Source organism: Marmota monax, unplaced genomic scaffold (genome assembly GCF_021218885.2).
Source record: "Marmota monax isolate L192 unplaced genomic scaffold, Marmota_monax_Labrador192_F-V1.1 WCK01_AAM20220418_F8-fsc00149, whole genome shotgun sequence".
Taxonomy (NCBI): domain Eukaryota; kingdom Metazoa; phylum Chordata; class Mammalia; order Rodentia; family Sciuridae; genus Marmota; species Marmota monax.
This window is the reverse complement of record NW_026693170.1, coordinates 2642472-2662331: the sequence shown is the minus strand read 5'-3', so window position 1 is coordinate 2662331 and position 19860 is coordinate 2642472. Positions and strand designations below refer to the sequence as shown.

General features: G+C 43.3%; 2 protein-coding genes across 6 annotated transcripts in view; one reads left to right on the top strand and one right to left on the bottom strand.

Annotated features, from left to right (window-relative positions):
* Znf235 (zinc finger protein 235) overlaps nucleotides 1-18622 on the bottom strand; it is a 22545-nt gene extending 3923 nt beyond the window's left edge. Inside the window, exons 1-5 of one of the 5 annotated variants that reach the window (XM_046455536.2) lie at nucleotides 18488-18622; nucleotides 9847-10038; nucleotides 5737-5785; nucleotides 3663-3789; nucleotides 2729-2812 (exon numbers count right to left, since the gene is read on the bottom strand). In XM_046455536.2, the coding sequence (XP_046311492.1) occupies nucleotides 2729-2812; nucleotides 3663-3789; nucleotides 5737-5751 (226 nt within the window). In that variant the 5' untranslated portion in view covers nucleotides 5752-5785; nucleotides 9847-10038; nucleotides 18488-18622. Of the gene's footprint in view, nucleotides 1-2728; nucleotides 2813-3662; nucleotides 3790-5736; nucleotides 5786-7176; nucleotides 7299-9846; nucleotides 10039-18487 lie in introns of those variants that run through there. The other 4 variants (XM_046455539.2, XM_046455535.1, XM_058582979.1 and 1 more) reach the window with 4 other exon arrangements.
* On the top strand, nucleotides 16404-19860 carry LOC124100190 (uncharacterized). The gene is made up of 2 exons (XM_058582981.1): nucleotides 16404-18138; nucleotides 18369-19860. Exons 1-2 carry the CDS (start codon nucleotides 17966-17968, stop codon nucleotides 18967-18969), a joined length of 774 nt encoding a protein of 257 aa, XP_058438964.1. The 5' UTR covers nucleotides 16404-17965; the 3' UTR covers nucleotides 18970-19860.

Here is a 19860-nt window from a genome sequence, read left to right as displayed (position 1 = left end):
ATAAAATACACAAGAATTAACTAAGGAGGCAAGAGACTTGTACACCAGAAACTACTTGATGAAAGAAATTAAGAAAGACATAAACAAATGGAAAGACCTCTCATTTTCATGGATTAGACTTAATATTATCACTTCTACTCAAAGTAATCTACACATTGCATGAGATCCCTATAAAAATCCTCACTAAAATCACATTTTTTTCCCTGCAGAAATAGATAAACTCACCCTAAAATTTTTTATGGACTCTCAAGGAACCTAAATAGCAAAACAATTTTAAAAAGAAGAAAAAAATGCGTACTTCCTGGTTTCAAAGCTATCATACTCAAAATGTAATACTAGCATAAAGACATAAATACATAAAGACAAGCTAGGTATGGTGGTGCACACCTGTAATCCCAGCAGCTTGGGACACTGAGGCTGAAGAATCGCAAGTTGAAAGCCAGCCTCTGTAACTTAGCAAGACCCTGTCTCAAAATAAAAAGAGCTGGGGATGTGGCTCAGTGGTTAGGCACCCCTGGGTTTCACCCCTGGTATACCTTCCCCCACACACATACAAAAAGACCTACTAACTAATGAGATAAGAGCCTAGAAACAGGCCTCACACTTTTGGTCAAGTGGTGTTTGATAAAGCTGGTAGGACAAATAAATGGCAAAAGGACAATTTTTTCTTTCAACAAATTCAGTAATCGGTTGTGCAATAAACTGGAAATTCACATGCGAAAAATGAAGATAGGCCTAGGGGTAAAGTGCTTTTGCAAAACAACACAAATCAAAAAACCTATCTTATACCATGTACAAAAGTCAACTCAAAATGCAAAGACCTAAATTTAGATTTAAAACTGTACCACTCTTAGAAGAAAACATGGAAATAGTCTCACAACCTTGGATTTACAATCAATTTTTTGGATATGAAAACAAACACAGGGTCAACAAAAGAAAAAAAACTGGAGTCCACAAAAATTAAAACTTTTGTTCAAAAGACACTACCAAAATAGTTAAAAAGGCAACAAACACAACAAGAGAAAAGATCTGCAAATCTTGTATATGATAAGGGATTAAAATCCAGTCTATAAATAGAACTCAATTAAAAAAAAAAACCAGAGAGAGAACTCCTAAACTTAACACCAATAAAAAAAGAAAGATTTAAAAATAAATAGGCAAAGGACTTGAATAGACATTTCTCCAAAGAAGAAACACAAAAGTCCAATAAGCATGAGATGCTCAATATCAGTAATCATTAGGGAAATGCAACTCAAAACCCCAATGAGATACCACTTGACCCCATCGGGATGATTATTTAAAAACAAAACAAGTATTGGCAAGGATGTGGAGAAATCAGAATCCCTGTGCACTGGTGTAGCAATGTAAAAAGAGGCAGCTGTTGGGGAAAACTGTAACCATTTCTCACAATCAAACACAGACTTATCTTAAGACCCAGCAATTCTGCTTCTTGGTTATCAACGTACAAGAAAGGAAGGCAGGAAGGTAAACAGACATGTATACCAATGTTCACAGCAGCATTATTCAACAAGAGACCAAAGGTGAAAACAACCCAAATGTCCATCAGGTGGATGGGAAAAGAAAATGTGGTACAGACCACAGTTGAATGTTATTTTGCCTTAAGAAGGAAATTCCAACGCATACTACAACATAGATGAACCCTGAGGATAACATATAACTGAAATAAGACACAGAAGGACAGATACATGATTCCACTTACATGAAGTACTTTGGAGTAGCCAAATTAACAGAGGTAGAAGGCAGAATAGGGGCTGGAGGGATGGGAAGAACAGGGAGTCATTGCTTAATGGGTACAGAATTTCAGTCTGGAACAGTGGAAAGTTCTGGAGATGGACATTATCATGGCTGCACAGTAATGTGAATGTACTTAGTGCAACTGTATGCTGAAAAATGGTTAAAATGCTCAAGCTTATGTGATATATTTTACGACTAAAAACAAATATGTTAGCTAGTTTGGTGGCATAGTGCTTAGACACAAACTGAGGCAAGCTGCCATGGAGAGGGTGGGGAAGATAGCACTTTTAGCAGGCTGATCAGAGCAGGCCTCGCATGAAGACCTCTGAGCAGATACCAGTGAAATAAGAAAGGGGCTGGAGCTAAGCCTAGTGGCACATGCCTGCAATCCCAGCAACTCGTGTGGCTGAAGCAGGAGATCACAAAGGCCAGCCTGCGCAATATAGGGAGTCGCTGTCTCAAAATAAAAATAGGGCTGGGGATGTAGCTCAGTGGTGGAGCACCCTGGGTTTAATCCTCAGTAGAGGAAGGAAGGAGGGAGGGAGGGAAGGAAAGAGGGAGGGAGGGAAGGAGGGGGGGGAGAGAGAGAGAGAGAGGGAGGGAGGGAGGGAGGGGTTGGAGGTTTATTGGATAAACACATTCTAGCCAGAGAAAAAGGAAAGGCTCTGATGCAGAACCATAATGATCATATCTGAACCAACAAGGATAGCAGAGATAAACAAGGAGGGAGATCACAGGAGAAAAATGGAGAATAGTAACGTAACGGGAATGACAAATCCTCCATGGCCTTACAAGCCCCTTACAAAGGCTGGATCTTACTGGTGGAATGAGAGCCTTTGGGGGTCTGCAGAGGAGAGTGGTGTGGTGTGACAGGTTGAGGCCTCTCTGGTGGAGGGTGGAGAAGAAATCCTACCAAATGGAGGCAGACCGTGGGCCACCATGACTCCACTGCAGCTCGCATCTGAGAGCCTACCTGTGTGAGTGTGGATCTCCTTCATCCAGAGCTTTTCCTCTCGCTCCAACTGGGATATCATATCTGGTTTGAAGGACTGATGTCCTGTGAAAGATGATTTAAGTGAAAATATTTAAGGCAAAAAGTTCTGAAAAATTTTGATTCTGATCCCATACTGTAGGCTCTGCCTGCCCACCCCAGCAGCATCTGTCAAACATTTCTATCATGACACAGGGTAAGAAATATTTACCATCATTAGAAATTCTTCATACACACTGTTGAGATAAAAGAATTAATGCTCAGTTTCTAACCAGTGCCTGTTTCTTTTTCTCTCTCTCTCTCTTTTTTTTTTTTTCAATATTTACTTTTGGGGTTGTACCCAATACCTTTGTTTTATTATTTATTTTTATGTGGTGCTGAGGATCGAACTCAGGGCCTCACATGTGCTAGTCGAGCGCTCTACCACTGAGCCACAACCCCAGCCCCTGGGCCTCTTTCCATCACTTCCCTGCCAGCCCTGTGTCCCCTACTGCTGGCATCTACAGTTATTGCTACAACACGCTGCATTCTCGCCAAGGAGCTCCAACACTGTTACCCTCTCATTACACAAATGTGACACAACTCACTAAATTTCATGATCCATCGATAAGAAATGAAGACCCAGAAGCAGCCTAAGCTCAACTGCTCATTTCTAATTCATTTATAAAAGATAAGTTTGCCTTAGAACAAACATCAGCAATACCTTATCTCTACTCTCCAAAAGAACTGGAAAACTGAGTTCTGAGGAGTTCTACTCTTACTATCATGGGAAGAGGTCAGAGATGCTACTAAATAGCCTAAAGTGCACAGGCTCACCCCCACAACAAAGAATTATCCAGCCCCAAATATCAACAGTGCCAAGACCGAGAACCCTGCTCAAAGGGTTGATGCCAATTACACAGGCACCTGTCCTCACCCACTGAGAGCAGGTTCCTGAAGTTCTCCAGCATCACATCTCGGTACAGCTTCCTCTGGGCAGAGTCCAGCAGCCTCAGCTCCTCCTTGCTGAAGACCACAGCCACGTCCTTGAATGTCACTGCCTCCTACAACATCAAGCACGTGTACCCTCAATCTTACACCCACTGGCCACTGGGACCTGAGAAACACTTTTAGCAAGTTCCTGTTATTTTCCTTCCACAATCATACCCAAAAGGCTGGGGGTTGGCAGGTAAAAAAGAAAACTCCTGGTACATGTAACTTGTTGCCCTTCACACAGTTAAGTCCCTACAATAACTGCCTTTGTTAAATCATGATGTTCCTACATGTTACAATTTGAGAGTACCAAATCTTGTCAAAAAGTTTGTGCATATTTTGTACCAATAGCATCTGATAGGAACTATTTCCTTCTCTCTCTGGGCAGTACAGGTTGAGCACGCCACATCCCACAACCCCAAATGCTCTGAAATCTGACATTTTCCAAGCAACAACATTACTTAAAAAGTTTTAGATATTGGAGTACTCTGGATTTTTTATTAGACGCTCAACCAGAGAAATCTATGTAGATATTCCAAAAATCTTTGAAATCTGGTCCCAAGCATTTTGGATAAAGGACAGTCAACCTTACCACTCTTTTGTTGCCAATCTAACAGGCACTCCGTAACCCTCTGGGGCAGGTGTGTAACTAGTTCTGTCTTCCCAGGAACAGGCTATATCTGTCAATTGCAGCTGCATTCAGGACCAAGATTAAGAGCACAGGCTCTGGAAACCAACTGCCTCAGCTCACATTCAAAGGCTCTGTCCTCTATTTGCTTTGTGACTTGGACAAGTCATCTAACTTTGAGAAGTTTTTAAAGTACTGAGATACTTCAGTTTGTTCATCTGTAGAACAGTACCTACATCATTAGGCCCCTGAAGGGATGAGTGAAACCATGTGAAGGACTTAGGGGAGTCCCTGATGTACAAATGTCAGTCATCAGTATTATCATTTTCATCCATTTCATCATATTCATTGTTGCACATAAAACTGATGACTTTGTGTGTATTTGGTCATTCCAGATAATGTACAATTTGAAAACTTAAAATTTAAAAACTATAAATGATTCTACAAAATCAGGTTTTTACATAGGTCTCAGCCAAACTTGTCTGATTATTTCTTTAGAATAAGTTCCAAAGAGTGGTAACTGCACTGTCAAAAAAAATTGCACTTTTATTTTGCTAATATAACAGCAATTTTCCCAAATAACTTGTCCTGTAAGAGATCATAAATCCTGCAGCTTCTCGATTCTGGCCCAAACTGAACATTACCTCAATTTTAAAATGTTGGGTAATTTGGTAAGTAATAAAACAGTTCTTTTTAAAAACTTCCATTTATTTAATTAAAAAAAGACTTCTTCACATATTGTCTATTCATCTACTTTGCTCAGTCATTCTGGAGTATATTGTGCATCAGGAAGATTCCTACCAAGAATATTAAACCTCTTTCAGGCATGTACAATTTCACATTTCCATCCCTATTTATTACTTGTCCCATAACTTTGTATATAGTGCTTTTCTTCATGGAAATTTCTGAAGATTTTGCTTATTTCTGCATTTGTTTTGGGATTCTCAGCACCTACGTAATAAATGACCAGTGGACACCTGAGCAAGGCAGTAAGAAAGGGGACCAGGTGAAGGACAAAGCTACATTTGGAGCCCTTCATCCATTTGGATGTGCCAGGCACACATGCAGTATGGCCTTAGATTCCTGAAGGGAGAACTCCCATTTCTTCTGGTTCTTCATTCACTAGAAAGGAACATCTGAAACACCTGGCTTAGGCCATGAACATGTCAGCTGGGCTCAGAGTGGACTTCAGTAGGAATTGCTTTTCATTTGGAAAAAAACCTGTTAGTTTTTACACTAATATTTGGAAATAAAAGGCAGGATCCTGGCATATAACAATCCCTCAAGTGTGTGTGGTGCTCTCTGACCCTTCCCAAACAAGATAAAAGTATGTCTGATCTTTGTGAAAGGAGATGTCATTTTAAGAAACAGAAAGGCCAACCCCACTGACCTGGATCTTGGTCATTGTTCTCCTCTTCCTTCTGGGAAAAGGCAGAGTTCTGCAAAAGGAAAGACATCATGAGAGAGTGCTAGGGGCGCAGTTAGTTCACACTTCATGTGAGAAAGAAGTGCCCCTTTCTGCAGGCGACATAGTTGCACACAGGTTAGTGAAGAGAACAGGAGCCAGGAGCCAGCTACGGAGAGTTGCCTTTGCTCATTAACCATCCATATTACAGTCCTAACCCAGATGCGGTTCCTAGCACAATGAGCACCTCTGAACCTGGGTATCAAAAAATGGGAAGCAGACACACAGGGAACATAATGGGTTCAAATTCTGACATTTGTACTTATCTTCTACAGACAGCAGTGTAAAGCTTAAGCAAGTTATGAATGTCTCTGTGCCTCACCTCGGTCACCTGTAAATAGGGATAATAATACTTAGATGCTATTTCCTATAGTCTCAGACAAGCAAGCGCTATTATGTTTCATAAAACTGCCCATGGCAATGTGCTTTTCAAAAAGTGAATCTTTAAGGAAACTCAGAATTGAGTGATCACTGTCATGTGAGTAATCACTACCCTCAGAAAAGTCTGTAATTGTGGCCAGTTGTCTCACAATTTGTTCCATCAATAATAGTAATTAATTGTCAAATTTTTTTTACCTCTAATAGGTAAAACTCCTTGCAAATTATTAAGCTGGCAGAACCTCACCAAAGTCTCTTTTCATCTGCATGAAGGTAATGACCAACGAAAACTTAAAACTCTCTAAGAAATGGTGTTTTGTAACACTTATTAAAGGAGTCACCCCGCAAAGCAGAGATCAGAGCATGACAGTTTCTCTGTCTCGATAAACACAGAGGGCATTCTCCATGCTCCTACTGGAAGCAATCCGCTACTCCTTCTTAAAATGAGATCGGAAAACCCAGAACCCCATATCTGGCAAGGATCTGAAAGGGAACAGTGGCTCTGCACGTGGAGCTCCCACTCCATCCTGGACTCAGAGGAATTTCCAAACCAGTGCCATTCTGAGTATTACAACAGAGGGAGAGCATGCAACATGAAAATGTTTTTAAGCATTTAATATACGTAAAAAAATTCACTGAACTCTTGCAAAACACCGCTGGGCAGGCTCTTAACCTTTAAAGCCATAAGGAAACTGAGACAAGACGAGATTAACTTGCCCAGCACTTTACTGCAAGGAACAAGCACGTCCGGCGGTGTGGTGAGGCGGTTTGTGGCAGCAGAGTGCACAGAAGACCCTCAAACTGAGGCACGCACAAGCCCACCCCCAACACGGGAAGCTCTGCCCCCGAGGACGCAAAACGCCGCCGCTTCGCAACCCCGCCCTCCCCGCTGGCTTTTTTTATCCAGGACGCGGACCCGGTCACCGCTGGCCTCAAGCCCAGACTGAGAGGGCTCGGAGAGGTCGCAGGGACCCGCGGCTGGCTCACCTCCCCCAGAGCAATCGCGGAGCCGACCTCGCCTTCTGGGAGCGGAAGTGCCTCCTCCCGCCCACAGTCCCTGGACTCCATTTCCCAGAAGCAGAAGCAACCAGCATCACACCTCCAGAACTACACTTCCCAGAATCCCGAAACGGAAGTACTTGGAAAACGTATTTCCGGGACTACACTTCCCAGAATCCCTAAGCGGAAGTGCCTGGCATCACGCTCCTCCAGAACTATACTTCGCAGATCCTTGGCAGGACAGCGCTGCGCCTTACGGGTATCTGACTCAAGCGAGTTGGGTTTGGGGTTATTCACTCCTCTGGCTGATTCCTTTTTGTTGTCCGTTTCTTAAAGCTCATGCGAAAACAGTTGTGTGTGTGGAGGTTATAATCCCAGCTACTCCAAAGCTGAGGCAGGACTGCAAGTTCAAGGACAGCCTGGATGGCAGGGCAAGACTGTCAAAGTTAAAACTAGAAAGGGCTGGTAGAGTGCTCCTATTCCACCCCTAATACTGAGGAGGGAGGAAGAGAGAGCGGGGGGGAGAAGAGCAAAGCTCACATGATGAAAGTCAGTTTCAAATCCACGTTTTTGGGGGGAAGCAAACGGGAATGAGAATCTTGAATGGCAGGCTGGGCTGCGCTGGACACCGAAGGTAAGAACACTCGTGCTGAATACCGGCTCCCCAAAGACCAACATTACAACCCGGCAAGGAATCATCTCCTGTATTAAGAGAACACCACCTCCCCAGCATTGGCATCGTGACAGGGCTAAGTGTTGGAGCTGCCAATGTAAGGTTAGAAATTATTGAAAATTTTTTGAGTTAAGGTGAGTCTTTTGAGTGGGGGATTTGATTAGGATTGCATGAGGAACTGGAGGATACAGTCCAGGATTGATGGAAATAGGGAAGATTTTTTTGAGCAAGAAATCTAAGGCCCAGTCTGTTAATATTTTAGCGCTCTCCTGAGCCCAGATATCATTTGTCAGGTCCAATGGAAGGTATTTAAGGATGAGCTTGGCCCACATAATTCGTACTAGGAAAATATTAAAAAATAATGTAAGCAAATAAAAAAGTGAACCAGAATGTATATTTTAAGATAAAGGAATATTCGTGAGTTGGGAACTGGGGTCCTATCCCTTACCCTAGAAGGAGGGCAGCTCCACAGAAAGCCAAGAAGAATGTGAATATACAGGTCTGTCTGGGTTTCCCCACAAAGTCTATTAGCAATCGTGCTTTTGTAATGAAATCTCCATAAACTCCAAAAGGACAGCATTTGAGAAGCTTACAGATATCTGAACATGTGAATATTCCTGGAGGGTGGTGCCCCCAGAGAGGGCGTGGAAGCTCTGTGTCCTTCCCTGATACCTCATCACATGCATCTCTTTTATTATTTATAATTTCCTCTTCAATAACCCAGTAAATGTGTTTCCAAGTTTTGTAAGTCATTCAAGAAAATTAATTGAACCCAAGGAGGGTTGTAGGAACCCCAGTTTGCAGCTGTTCATTCAGAAGCACAGGTAAAACCATCTGGAGCTTGTGACTGGCATCTGAAGTAAGGGAGGAAGTTTGAGCTACTCACTAGTCATAAGAACCAAACTTTGTTTGAAAAATGAGATGTTTGCCTGTGGAGAAGATAACAAAGGATTGATTTAAAACAAACAAACAAACAAAAAAAACTCCTGGAACTAATAGGTTTCCAGGAAAACAGAGTCTGAACTGAGTTAGATTAGAGGCCATGCCGGTGACCACTGCAGAATTTATTGCTTACTTGCTGGTGGGGAGGAAATCCGCACACACCTGGTATCACAAGTCTGTGTTGAGTGTGGTATAAGACCAGAGGTAAAAAATGCTATTCTGACAGTTATCCAAAAGAAACCCACTTTTTAATTTTAATTTAATTTTGAGACAGAGTCTCACTATGTCAGCCAGGCTGGGCTCAAACACACAATCCTCAAGTGTCCAACTCCTGAGTATCTGGGATCATATGCATGCACAACAGTGCCCAGCTTTTAGAAACCACTTTAACTATAAAGACATATATAGATTAAAAGTAAATGGATGAGAGGCTGTGGCTCAGTGGTAGAGTGCTTGTCTAGAATATGTAAGACACTGGATTCGATCCTCAGCACCACATAAAAAATAAATGAATAAAATATAAAGTAAATGGGTGAAGCTGGGCACATGCCTGTAATCCCAGCAACTCAGGTGGCTGAGGCAGGATGATTGCAAGTTCAAAGCTAGCCTCAGCTAAAGTGCTGTGCTAAGCAACTCAGTGAGACCCTGTCCCTAAATAAAATACAAAATAGGGCTGAGGCTATGGCTCAGTGACCCAGTGCCCCTGAGTTCAATCCCCAGCACCAAAAAAAAAAAGTAAATGTATAAAAAGAAAAAGAAATGCTAACACTAATCAAAAGAAAGCTAGGGGCTGGGGATGTGGCTCAGCGACAGCGCGCTCGCCTGGCATGCGTGTGGCCCAGGTTCGATCCTCAGCACCACATACAAAGAAAGATGTTGTGTCCACCAAAGAAAACTAAAAAATAAATATTAAAAATTCTCTCTCTCAAAAAAAAAAAAAAGGAAAGAAAGAAAGCTGGGGTAGCCACATTTAACATCAGAATTCAAAACGAAAGTAGACACAAACTGATAGAACTGCAAGGAGAAATAGATGACTATGTTACCATATTTGGAAACTTCAACATGTTCAGATTCAGCTGGGCATGGTGATGCATCCCTGTAATCCTAGTAGCTGCAGAGGCTGAGTCAGGAAGATCACAAGTTCGAAGCCAGCCTTAGCAACTTAATGAGACGATGTATCAAAATGGAAAGGGCTGGGGTGTGGCTCAGTGGTTAAACACTCCTGGGTTCAATCCCTGGTACAAAAAAAAAAAAAAAAAAGGTAAGATTCATTAGGCATAAAATGAGGACAGGCGAACTCAACAGCATCCTTAATCATATACTACATAAACTACTTCATCCAGCAAAGAATACACATTCTACTCAAGTTCACATTCACCAAAGCAGAATAAATTATGGGCTGTAAAATACATATTAATAAATTTCAAAGAAATCATATAAGAACTTCTTTCAAAATACAATGGAATTAACTAGAATCAATAGCGGGGTGGGGGGAGATAGTTCCAAAATATGTGGACATGGAATAGCACACCTCTAAATAATATATGGGCCAAAAAAGAAATCACAAAACTTAAAAATATTTTGAAATAAATAAAAACACAACCTAGAAAAAGTTGTAGAATGCTTAAGAAAGCAGTGTTTATGAGCTATTTATAGCCCAAATTCACGTTAGAAAAGAAAAAAGATCTAAAATCAAGCATCTAAGCTTCTGTGTTAGAAAACTAGAAAAAGAAGAATAAATTAAATCTTCTGCTTGAAGGAAAAAAAGAGGGAAAAAAGAGCAAAAAAGGGGGGGGGGCAAAAACTCTTACGAGTTCTTGAAAACAGGAAATCAATAGAGAAAGTCAACAAGGCCAAAAGATGAAAAGATCAATAAAACCAATAAGCTTCTTTCCAATACCAATTGTCCAATTCAATAAAACCAATAACACCACTTCAGTCATGAGCACCTACAGCCCAAACCATGGAGGCAACTAGACAATGATAATGAGTTGTGCAATTGAAGACACAGAGACCACACTACTGAGCTCACCCAAAATCAAGGGTAACCCCAGCACACCCAACCAATATTCTAGCACCTTCCACAGGAAAAATAATTTCTCCCTACAGTGGGGAAAAACATTACCATAACATTGGAAAGGCATCCCTTGCATTAGTTGCACAGATATCAATGTAGGAACACAAGCAACACAAAAAAAGCAAGGGAAAATGACACCTCCAGGGAAACATCATAATTTTTCAGTAACAAACCCCAAATAAAAAAATTTGTGCAATGCATTATAAGGAATTCAAAATAATGACATTAAGAAAACTCAGCATGATACATGAGAACATGGCCAAAAAATTCAATGAAAGAAGGAAAACAATTTATCATCTGAAGGAGATATTCAAGAGATACAAAAAAAGAATGAAGCAGAAATCTTGCCATTAAAGAATTTTAAAGAATTCAGGGAATGAAATAAAAAGTATAACTGAGAGCCACAATAATGTACTAATGAAGTAAAAGAATTTCCAATCTTGAATTAGCCCATTCAGGAAATAAGTTTATGCCATATTATAAAAACAGGAAGACTGGCTGTGGGAGGCAGTCTCCCTGAAAGACTGGCATTCTCCTTCCTGTGATGGAAAGAGGCTCTGTTGGTCACTTTCATAGTGACCTCAATATTGCCCCCATCCTCTAAGTAGCAGAATGTGTCTTCAGGCATAGGTGTGCCTTCCTGCAGCCCCAGGGATCGAATTACTCTCACCTGTTCCTTTGTAGATATTACCCCTTTGCCCTGTTTGGAATAGAATGTTCCATGGAAACACCCTTTGTGTGTCCCCTTCTCTTGCTCTGCCTTTGGGTGTGGCCTTCCTAGATGTTAGTCAGCCTGCTGACAGTAGACATCATGAAGCTAGACTCAACCCCCTGACACCTGATCCCTTGCCTTATTTGAATGGCCTCTCCTCAATAAAAGGGTTCAGCATGCACTTCCTTGCTGTCTTTCTGTGGACCCTTAAGGTCAGAGGAGCCGTCACAGGACCCCCAAAGAATAAGGTATCTCTGTCTTTTGTGTGGTTATTTCATGCATCCCAGTTCCTCTGTAGTGACCCTGAGTGTTTTTGTAGTGAGGAACGCGACAACTGGCAGAAATACCAAGAATAAATCAATTACCACTTAAACCATAAGTTGGGCATAATTAAAACTAATTTTCAAATTCTTAGATATAATGTGATTCAGAATAAGCTTCAAACACAATGTAATAAAATACAACAGCTACTAGATGGTGCATGGCAGGACATCAGAAACAGCAGACAAACTGGATTGTTTTATGCTGAAAGTTTCTATCAACAAACAATAGCATAAACTAACCATCTAGGCCTACTGGGTATTCAGTGTCAGCAGATAGCTCACTACACATAATTAAACTTTAAGATGGAACATCACTGATAGTCTGTCCCACCACAGCAACACCCCAATATGCAATGATCATAAATATCAAATTTCAGCTAAAGGAGACCCATTATACAAATGAGGATTCTGTATGAACAAAGAAATTATGCATAAATGGTCATCATCAGTGTATTATACATTCAAAGAGATTACCCCAACCATATATTATTACCCCATAAATATAGCAACTCTATCTATACATTAGGAACAGTGGAAATTTTATTTAGAAACAAGCACTGAGGTGCAATAGTATACTCATACCTCAGGGTCAAATGCTCAGGTTATTATAAACCCAGAATGTGTAAAGTTGACAAATGTAATCAAGATTAATAAGAATGGAAAATGTTACCTATCCTCCCATTTCCCCCCAAATCTCATACAGACATTTGCTTGAAACATAGTATGGTAGAATCCAAGAAATACCACGGGTGCATGTGACACACATGGACAATGTTATTGAAATAGCATTGGAGGAACTGAAACAATAGCTGGTGTCTTACATTAATAATTGGAAAATGTAAAGAATTCATTTCAGCTTACCAAACATGCAGTTGCAGTACTAAATACATATTCAGTTGCACTTGCAAGATATTGAAGTCAATATTGAATATTGAATGCAAAATGCTGGTTCTTCCTACTAATTCATAAATCCTTCAAAGCACACACCATGCACAGGTTCATGGTCCAACAGGAACACTCTGACCTTAATCAAGATGGGCTGGTATAATTTGACCAGCACAATTTGGTCATGTCTAAAAGAAACACTGCTCTTGTTATTAGCAGTGATATTTGGATTCTGCTACTTAAAACTTATGCCTCCAGCACTCTCTTGGGTCAGAACACCTGGGCTCATACATTGAGGAATCAAGGGGTAGAGTGTGAAGGGCAGGCTGTGTCCTGCTTTGAGTTACTCTATGATGAATAGAACAGTAGTTTTCAGACAGTATTTAACCCTGAGTTACTTCATTTATAAATAAATAGTTTACCATGAGTTACTCCATTTGGAGTATATAAGGGATGAGATAGAATACCTTGTTTGTACAAGTGAAGAGTCACCATCTGTCTAACACAATCATAGGCACAAACTAATAATTGTTCTAATAAAAATGACCTGTGCACCTAATGAGTTAAATCAGAAACACATAAATGCATGGGTATACCAAAACCATATAAGAAAAACCAGCCCATGAGCTCATCAAGCCCACTAGACCACCAAAGTAACTCCCTCCCCTAAGATCTAACCCTTTCTTAGTCTTTCTGTACCTTATATATAGTTATCCTAAAGTGTTATATGTTACTTGAGTTTTGTAGATATTAGTGATTAAGGATGAAATAAAGGAACCTGTGATTGCTGCCTTATGACTATCAGGTGAAACATATTCCATGAACTGCAATCACTGAATGAGGTATAGCTTGGGAATTTGTTATGCAATAAATTCTGACATTGTGGAAAGATGCAAATGTATTTGATCAGTTCATAGTTCTGTCACTGTGACACTACCCACAAGACACTGGCTGTCAGGATCCAAGTAATCCCTCCCTCCAACCATGTGGGGTCTTTTAGCTGGATGTGAACCATAAATGGTGTTTAGCTCTTTGGGGTTGAGCTATATCCCAGACTGTGAGATTAATAGCCAGCAAAGAACACCTAGGAGGTCAGGGGGTGCAGGGAATGTTAGCCTGTTAACATAACTATGGGTTAACTAAGAAAGTTAAGTCAAGCTAACTCCATTCTGCTCAAACACCTCACCCTGCTCCCTCCCCCCTTCCCCCTTCCTGCAAGAGCCTGCTAACCCTGAGGCCGACATCTCCACCCACCTGCACTCTGACCACAGTGCTCACAGACTTTCTGAATATGTAGAGGGGCCTGCCAATTCCAGGAGCTGGAGGCAATGTGTCTGCTCCTCCTGGCCCCTCCCCTCTGTGGTTCTTGAGGTTTTGAAGCTTTTTCTCCACCTTCAATAGCATGGGCTAAGCCCACCCCCAATGCATAACCCAGGCTTTGACTTAGAAAATTTACTTCAGAGGCAGTTTGCTGCTGTTCTCTCTGTGCGGACGCAGCCTTGTCAGATTTTCTGACAATAAACTTGCTTCTGCTTAGCATCAGTGTGTTCAGGTGATTTAGTTCTAAGGCATTTTCCTAACAGGGACCAGGTCCAGACTAGAATGAAGTAAAAACATGATAATGGACTTTAAGGGGGGAATGAAAATGGAAGCTTTTAATTTGTGAAGGAGATCTCGACCCAAGAGGCAACTTGGCACAATTATAAACTGTCGCAGCATGTGACTGAATCAGACAGGGTCACTCCAGGTGAATTGGGCTGGCACAACAAGTCACACAGACCCAGAAAGTACCTTTTTCTCGGGGTTCAGTGACTGCTCCTCTGCCCCAGCCCCCACAACAGAGGCAAGAGAGGCAGGCAAAAGAGAGAGAGCATGTCTGAAACCATCCTATTTATTGGGTGGAAAGACATTCAAGAATGTTCAACCCAAATAAGACAAGGGATTGGGTCTCAGGGGGTTGCCTGGTGATGTCTTGTGGTCAGCAGATTTGACTGACATCTTGGAAAGCCACACCCATCTCAGGTGCTGTGTGGGATTAAAGGCAGAACAAGCAAAAAGGTATGTCACACAGCCCAGTCAGAGCAGCGACCTCAGTCCAGCCCCCTCATGTGCCCATGGCTGGCTCCTGACAATAAACAAATGAGATAATGAAAGGAATCCAATTGTACCAAAAAGGAGAGGTGTCTGCAGCAGATATATAAGTATTCCTAAGACTCCAATAATTGGGGTATTTGATTTGAAGGTGGGCCCATGCCCTTGAGTCAGAAATAAGACTTACTCCAGGGTCAATCACCAATGATATTGCATGGCCATTCACCATCCCTGTAGCCCTGGGATCCTGAGGTGACTGGGGCAGTGGAGTCTGGGCCCCCTTCATTCCAGTAACTCAGTGAATGAAACTTCCCCAGGTATCTGTGCTGGGGGAAAAGGTGTCCTCTCCCAGGGACAGTCTGTCTTCCAGTGTCCTCATTGCCTGCAGTTGGGACATGGCTTGTGGGGGGAGCTCAGATTAGGGCAGATCCTTGCCCAGTGTCCAGTTTGCCCACATTGGAAGCAGGGCCTGGGAGGTGCACAAGAGGGTCTGGGGCCATGAGCTGCAGGGACTATTTTAGGGCCCTGGATGGTGGAAGCAGAAGCTAATGTTTAGTTTTAAGCTGTTTTTTTTCTCCTTTTTGCCTCATCTTCCCTGTTGTTAAAGACATTGAATGTCACATCTAAAAACAACTGCTTGGGAGACCCAGGACCCTTCTCTGAGTTTCTTGTGAATGTCAGGTGCAGACCTGCTGACAAAGTTAAAATGAAGGAATAGACTGCCACCAAGACTACAGACATACAAGTTTGTATATTTGGTAACAGCCTCAGTAAGTTGGGCCAAAAATAGGGTGGGATTTTCATCAGGTCTCTGGGTAGTTTCCTTTATGTTTTCCCAGTTTACCTGGGTGTGAGAATTTTTTGTCATGCCTTCAAGGAGGCAAGTAACCATGTGTTGGAGTCCAATGACCCTGGGGTCTTGAGTCTGATGTGTCCAATCAGGGTTAGCTGCAGGGATTGCAGCATCTGTTGCTGGGTGGATATTTCGGTTTTGGGCATGTAGGAGGTTCACATGATCCCTAGTGGCCTTCCAGATGTGGGCACTTTCATCATTGGTCAGGGTGGAAGTTAATATATAATATACATCTGCCCAAGTGAGGTGATAGGGCTGAATGAGACTCCTTGCTATATGGCAGGATTTTCAGAAAATGAGCCTAATCTGTCTTCTATTTGAGACATGTCTCTCATGAAGAAGGGGATACGGACTTGGACACTCCCTTCAGTCCCTGCCACCTCCCAGAGAGGAAACAGATGTATTTTGGGGAGGGTTATTGACCTTGTATGTGGAGTGGGAGTGGCAAAGGGAAGTGAGAATGTGGGGTTTTGAGGAGGAGGGTCTAATGGGGAAGCAGTGGGACTTTGAGGATGGGAACCTGAAGGGGAGGGGGAGGCTGGAGAGGAGGCTGTGGGACCCCAGGAATCTCTAAGGGGGGGTTCATTGGCTATCTCTGGGGCTATGAATAAAGAAGAAAGTTGTGAGTCCATACTTAGTAACTGCACAGCAGAATAAGGTTGGCATAGGGAGTGGTTTGAGCAAAGGAAAAAGAAGGCCTGGAGGTAGGGAACCTCAGACAACTTGCCATTCTGTATTCAATATTTTTCCAAAGCCTGGAGAATTTCTTTATCAAGAGTTCCATACTTGGGCCATTTATACTGTTTGAGTGCTGAGTCTAATGAGGCATTACTTTTGAGGTCAGTTTGGGAGCAGAGGGTCTTAAAATTGGTAAAGAAACGGCCCAAGGGGCAGCTGAACTTAAGGTCGCTTGTGTGAATTTCCAGGGACACCAAATAAAACACAGACACACACTTTACCTTTAAACAAGATTCAGTATAGCTCCTCTGCTCTTGGCCTCAAGCTCCCCAAATGGGAGAGTGAGGGATAGTCCCAAGAGGCTGGTGAGAGAGAGTGAGCCAGCATGTTTGGAAGTGGGCTTTTATTGGGAGGACCCTCATTCTTAGAAAGTTCCATCCAAAAAAGGTAAGAAGGGGTGGAGTTACAAGGGACTTGTGAGTGTAATTTGACCCAAGGGCTGTAGGGTGATGCCTACATCTGAAGCTGCATCCTCAAACTTATGAACTTCTGGGACAGGGGCAATGTCCAAGTCACTACGAGATGTAGTGACGGTCAAAGCCTCTGTGCTCTGAAATGGAAGACATGAATCAATCAGAGTGGCTCCCCACAGTGTCTCTGGGAACTGACTGGGTAACTTCCATGTTTGGAGAGACTTGACAGAAGCGATGCTTTAAGAGCAGAGTGTCCCCTGAACTCTTATGTCACAAGGGTGCCAGTCATTGGACTGGAATTTTCCCACTGGGGTGAGGAACCTCCTGGGTGAGGGACCTCCCAGGGTCCTGGATGGCCAAAGGGTGGGTATCTCTCTGCTGGAGACTAGATGAATGGAGTTTTACCTCTCCAGATAGATGCGGAGGCCAGTGGTGGATGCAGAAACAAAATGGCAAGGAAGTCGTTGATCCATGAAGTTTTGCTGGGTGTGTAAGGGAAGGGAATGTTGGTGAGGGGAGGAAATATAAATAGGGTAATTTCAATAGCCATAAAGGACTTGATAGAAATCCTTGCACCATCCAAATGGCATCAAGCCACAATTATCTAGCAGAAGGTCTATTTTTGGTACCCTTGAGGGCTGTCAGGTTCAGATTTAAGACATAAGACCTTCCTGCAATACCAGGGATGGCCCTGGCCAGCCTCCTTCAATGGCCTTAAGTCTTCCTGTGTCCTATGCACCAAATTTCTCCCACACAAAGCTGGCAGTTGCTCAGCTAAAGTGGACTGCAGAGGCTGTGAAGGGCTGTGTTCTACAGGGTGGGCAGGGGACACAGTCAGTTTGAGGATTCAATCTTAGCTTATATGAGTGGTGGCTGGGGGACCCCCAACTTTCAGAAAGCCATGGAAGTTCCAGACGTTTGATGGTAACTTTCAAGGCCCCATCAGTTGTTTAACCTGTGGGGAGAGGGAATGGGTTTTTTGGGTACAGAGACGGACAAAATATTACCTTTCACCTGCTTCCCAGTTAGGGAACCAAAATGTTAGCACAAAATGACTGAGCCAAGTACAAATGTCACTGATCATCACAGCCTTTACTCAGCAGTGGAGTCGTGCATCTGGTGGACCCACCTTCCTGATGGAAAATGAGCCACTGGCCAAGGAGGAATCTGTGCTTGTAAATGCTACACTGAGAGGTGACTTCATTATTGACAGAGCGTGTCAGTTTGGGCACTCAGGAAACAGGTTTGTGAGAATTTGAAATTTGCTTTTACTGGGCAATGTTATTACTTGGGTAAGAATGGGGTGGCTGGGTCAGTGTTCCCTTCACGATCCCATCGTACTGTCACTGGGAAAGGATTTATTTGGGAAGATCAATGCTTTGGCTTCCTCCCAGAGGCTTCCATTTTAGGCTTGAAGGATATCTCCTTCCCAGGGACTGTCTCCTCACTGGGTGATGTTTGCTTCCCTCCCAGGGGTTTTCCTGTCACTGGGAATGGATGTCCTGGGAAAGGATCAACGTTATCAACCTTTGGCCATCTTCCTCACTCCCTTTTCCCAGACCACACTATTTGGGGTTTGCCATTTTCCATACCTTACAAGTGCTGTTATGAGCAATCAGAGGCAGAGAGGTTAGGTAAGTCGCTCCCCCGTACAGGTGTGGAAGGTGAACTGCGGAAAACCAGCCCCAGTGAGTCTGAGAGGGGCCGCACCCAACCTGGAAAGCGAGACTCTTCCCAAGTGCGAGGCCGTTCTGCCCAGCAACCGCCATCGTCATCTCATCCCCGTTCCTCAACATCTGCTCTTTTCCTCCCACACCGACAACTTTGTTGTTGTTTCCTCATAAGCAGGTCAGGAAAGTTCATAGGAATTGCGGGATTCAGAAGCGACGAAAACCCCAGTGGAACAACTGGCCAAAAGCTCGCCCCTCCGCGGGGTAAACACTGTCTTCTGCCATCTTTTCCCAGAATCCCCACGCAGCCTCCTGGAGCGGAAGTGTCTGTGACTACAGTGGACTTCCGGACTCCACTTCCCAGAAGGCCCCAGGACAACGCCCCGCCCCACCCTGCCCAGTGAGGTGAGGGAGGCCATGGTGGGGGGGCGCTCGCCCTGACTTCCCAGAATGTCAAGGGGGCTGCGTCCGCAGTCCCGCCTCCCCCAAGAGCCAACGCTCTAGGGTTCCTGCCCTGCGCTGCGGAGGGCGCGGAAGGCCTCGACCCTGTCATAATCTGAGAAATTGTGGATTACTTCGTGAGTGACAGGATTCAACTTCTTTAAATCCTGGAGAGGAAAATATTCTATAGCCGTGGCGTTCTGGAGCTGAAATGCCCACAAAACAAAACCCAGCGTTCTTGGCAAACGAGCACCGCCCACGCACCACCTGGAGCGGAAGTTTCTTCAACCCCGTGGTGCGCCACTCGGCGACGCTCCTCGCTTTTCACGACCGTCCTTGGGTTTGGGGTTGGGAGTGGGGGTGCTGCGATGAGCTCGTGGCCTCATGCCTGCGGGACAAGCGGCCTACCATTGGGTGACATCCCAGACCCCAGAGTCAGAATCATCGAGTTCGCCCTGAATGAATTTTTGTTCTCTTAGTTGAGCCCGATCTTCCTTTTTCTTTTTCAACACTTTTTTCTTTCACATCTGATTAAAGGTATGGTTATCAAGAAAATATCAAGTATAGAAGAGAATCAAGCTTGAAATACAGAAAGAAGATTAAGAACCATTATAGAGCGGAAGCCATGTGCTGTTAAAATGGAGATGTGGAAAGGGAGTCAGCCTCAACTGCACCAGACAACAAATTTCACGCAGGTCTCAATTTCGTGTTGACTGGATTCCCTTGTTTGATGGGAACTTGGGAATCAAGGCAAATGTTGAATTGTTCATTTTAAAGAAATGTGTCAAGTGGGTGAAAGCTACCCTAGCAGGAAATTGGAGAACTCATTGGAATATTAAAAGGGGTAAATCCTA

What these genes read in the sequence shown, in the direction of transcription:
- LOC124100190 (XM_058582981.1), top strand. Translation starts at nt 17,966, where the DNA reads ATGTCACTGATCATCACAGCCTTTACTCAGCAGTGGAGTCGTGCATCT. An exon ending in TTTGGGCACTCAGGAAACAG is followed by an intron (nt 18,139 to 18,368) that starts GTTTGTGAGAAT and finishes CTTCCCTCCCAG; the next exon opens with GGGTTTTCCTGTCACTGGGA.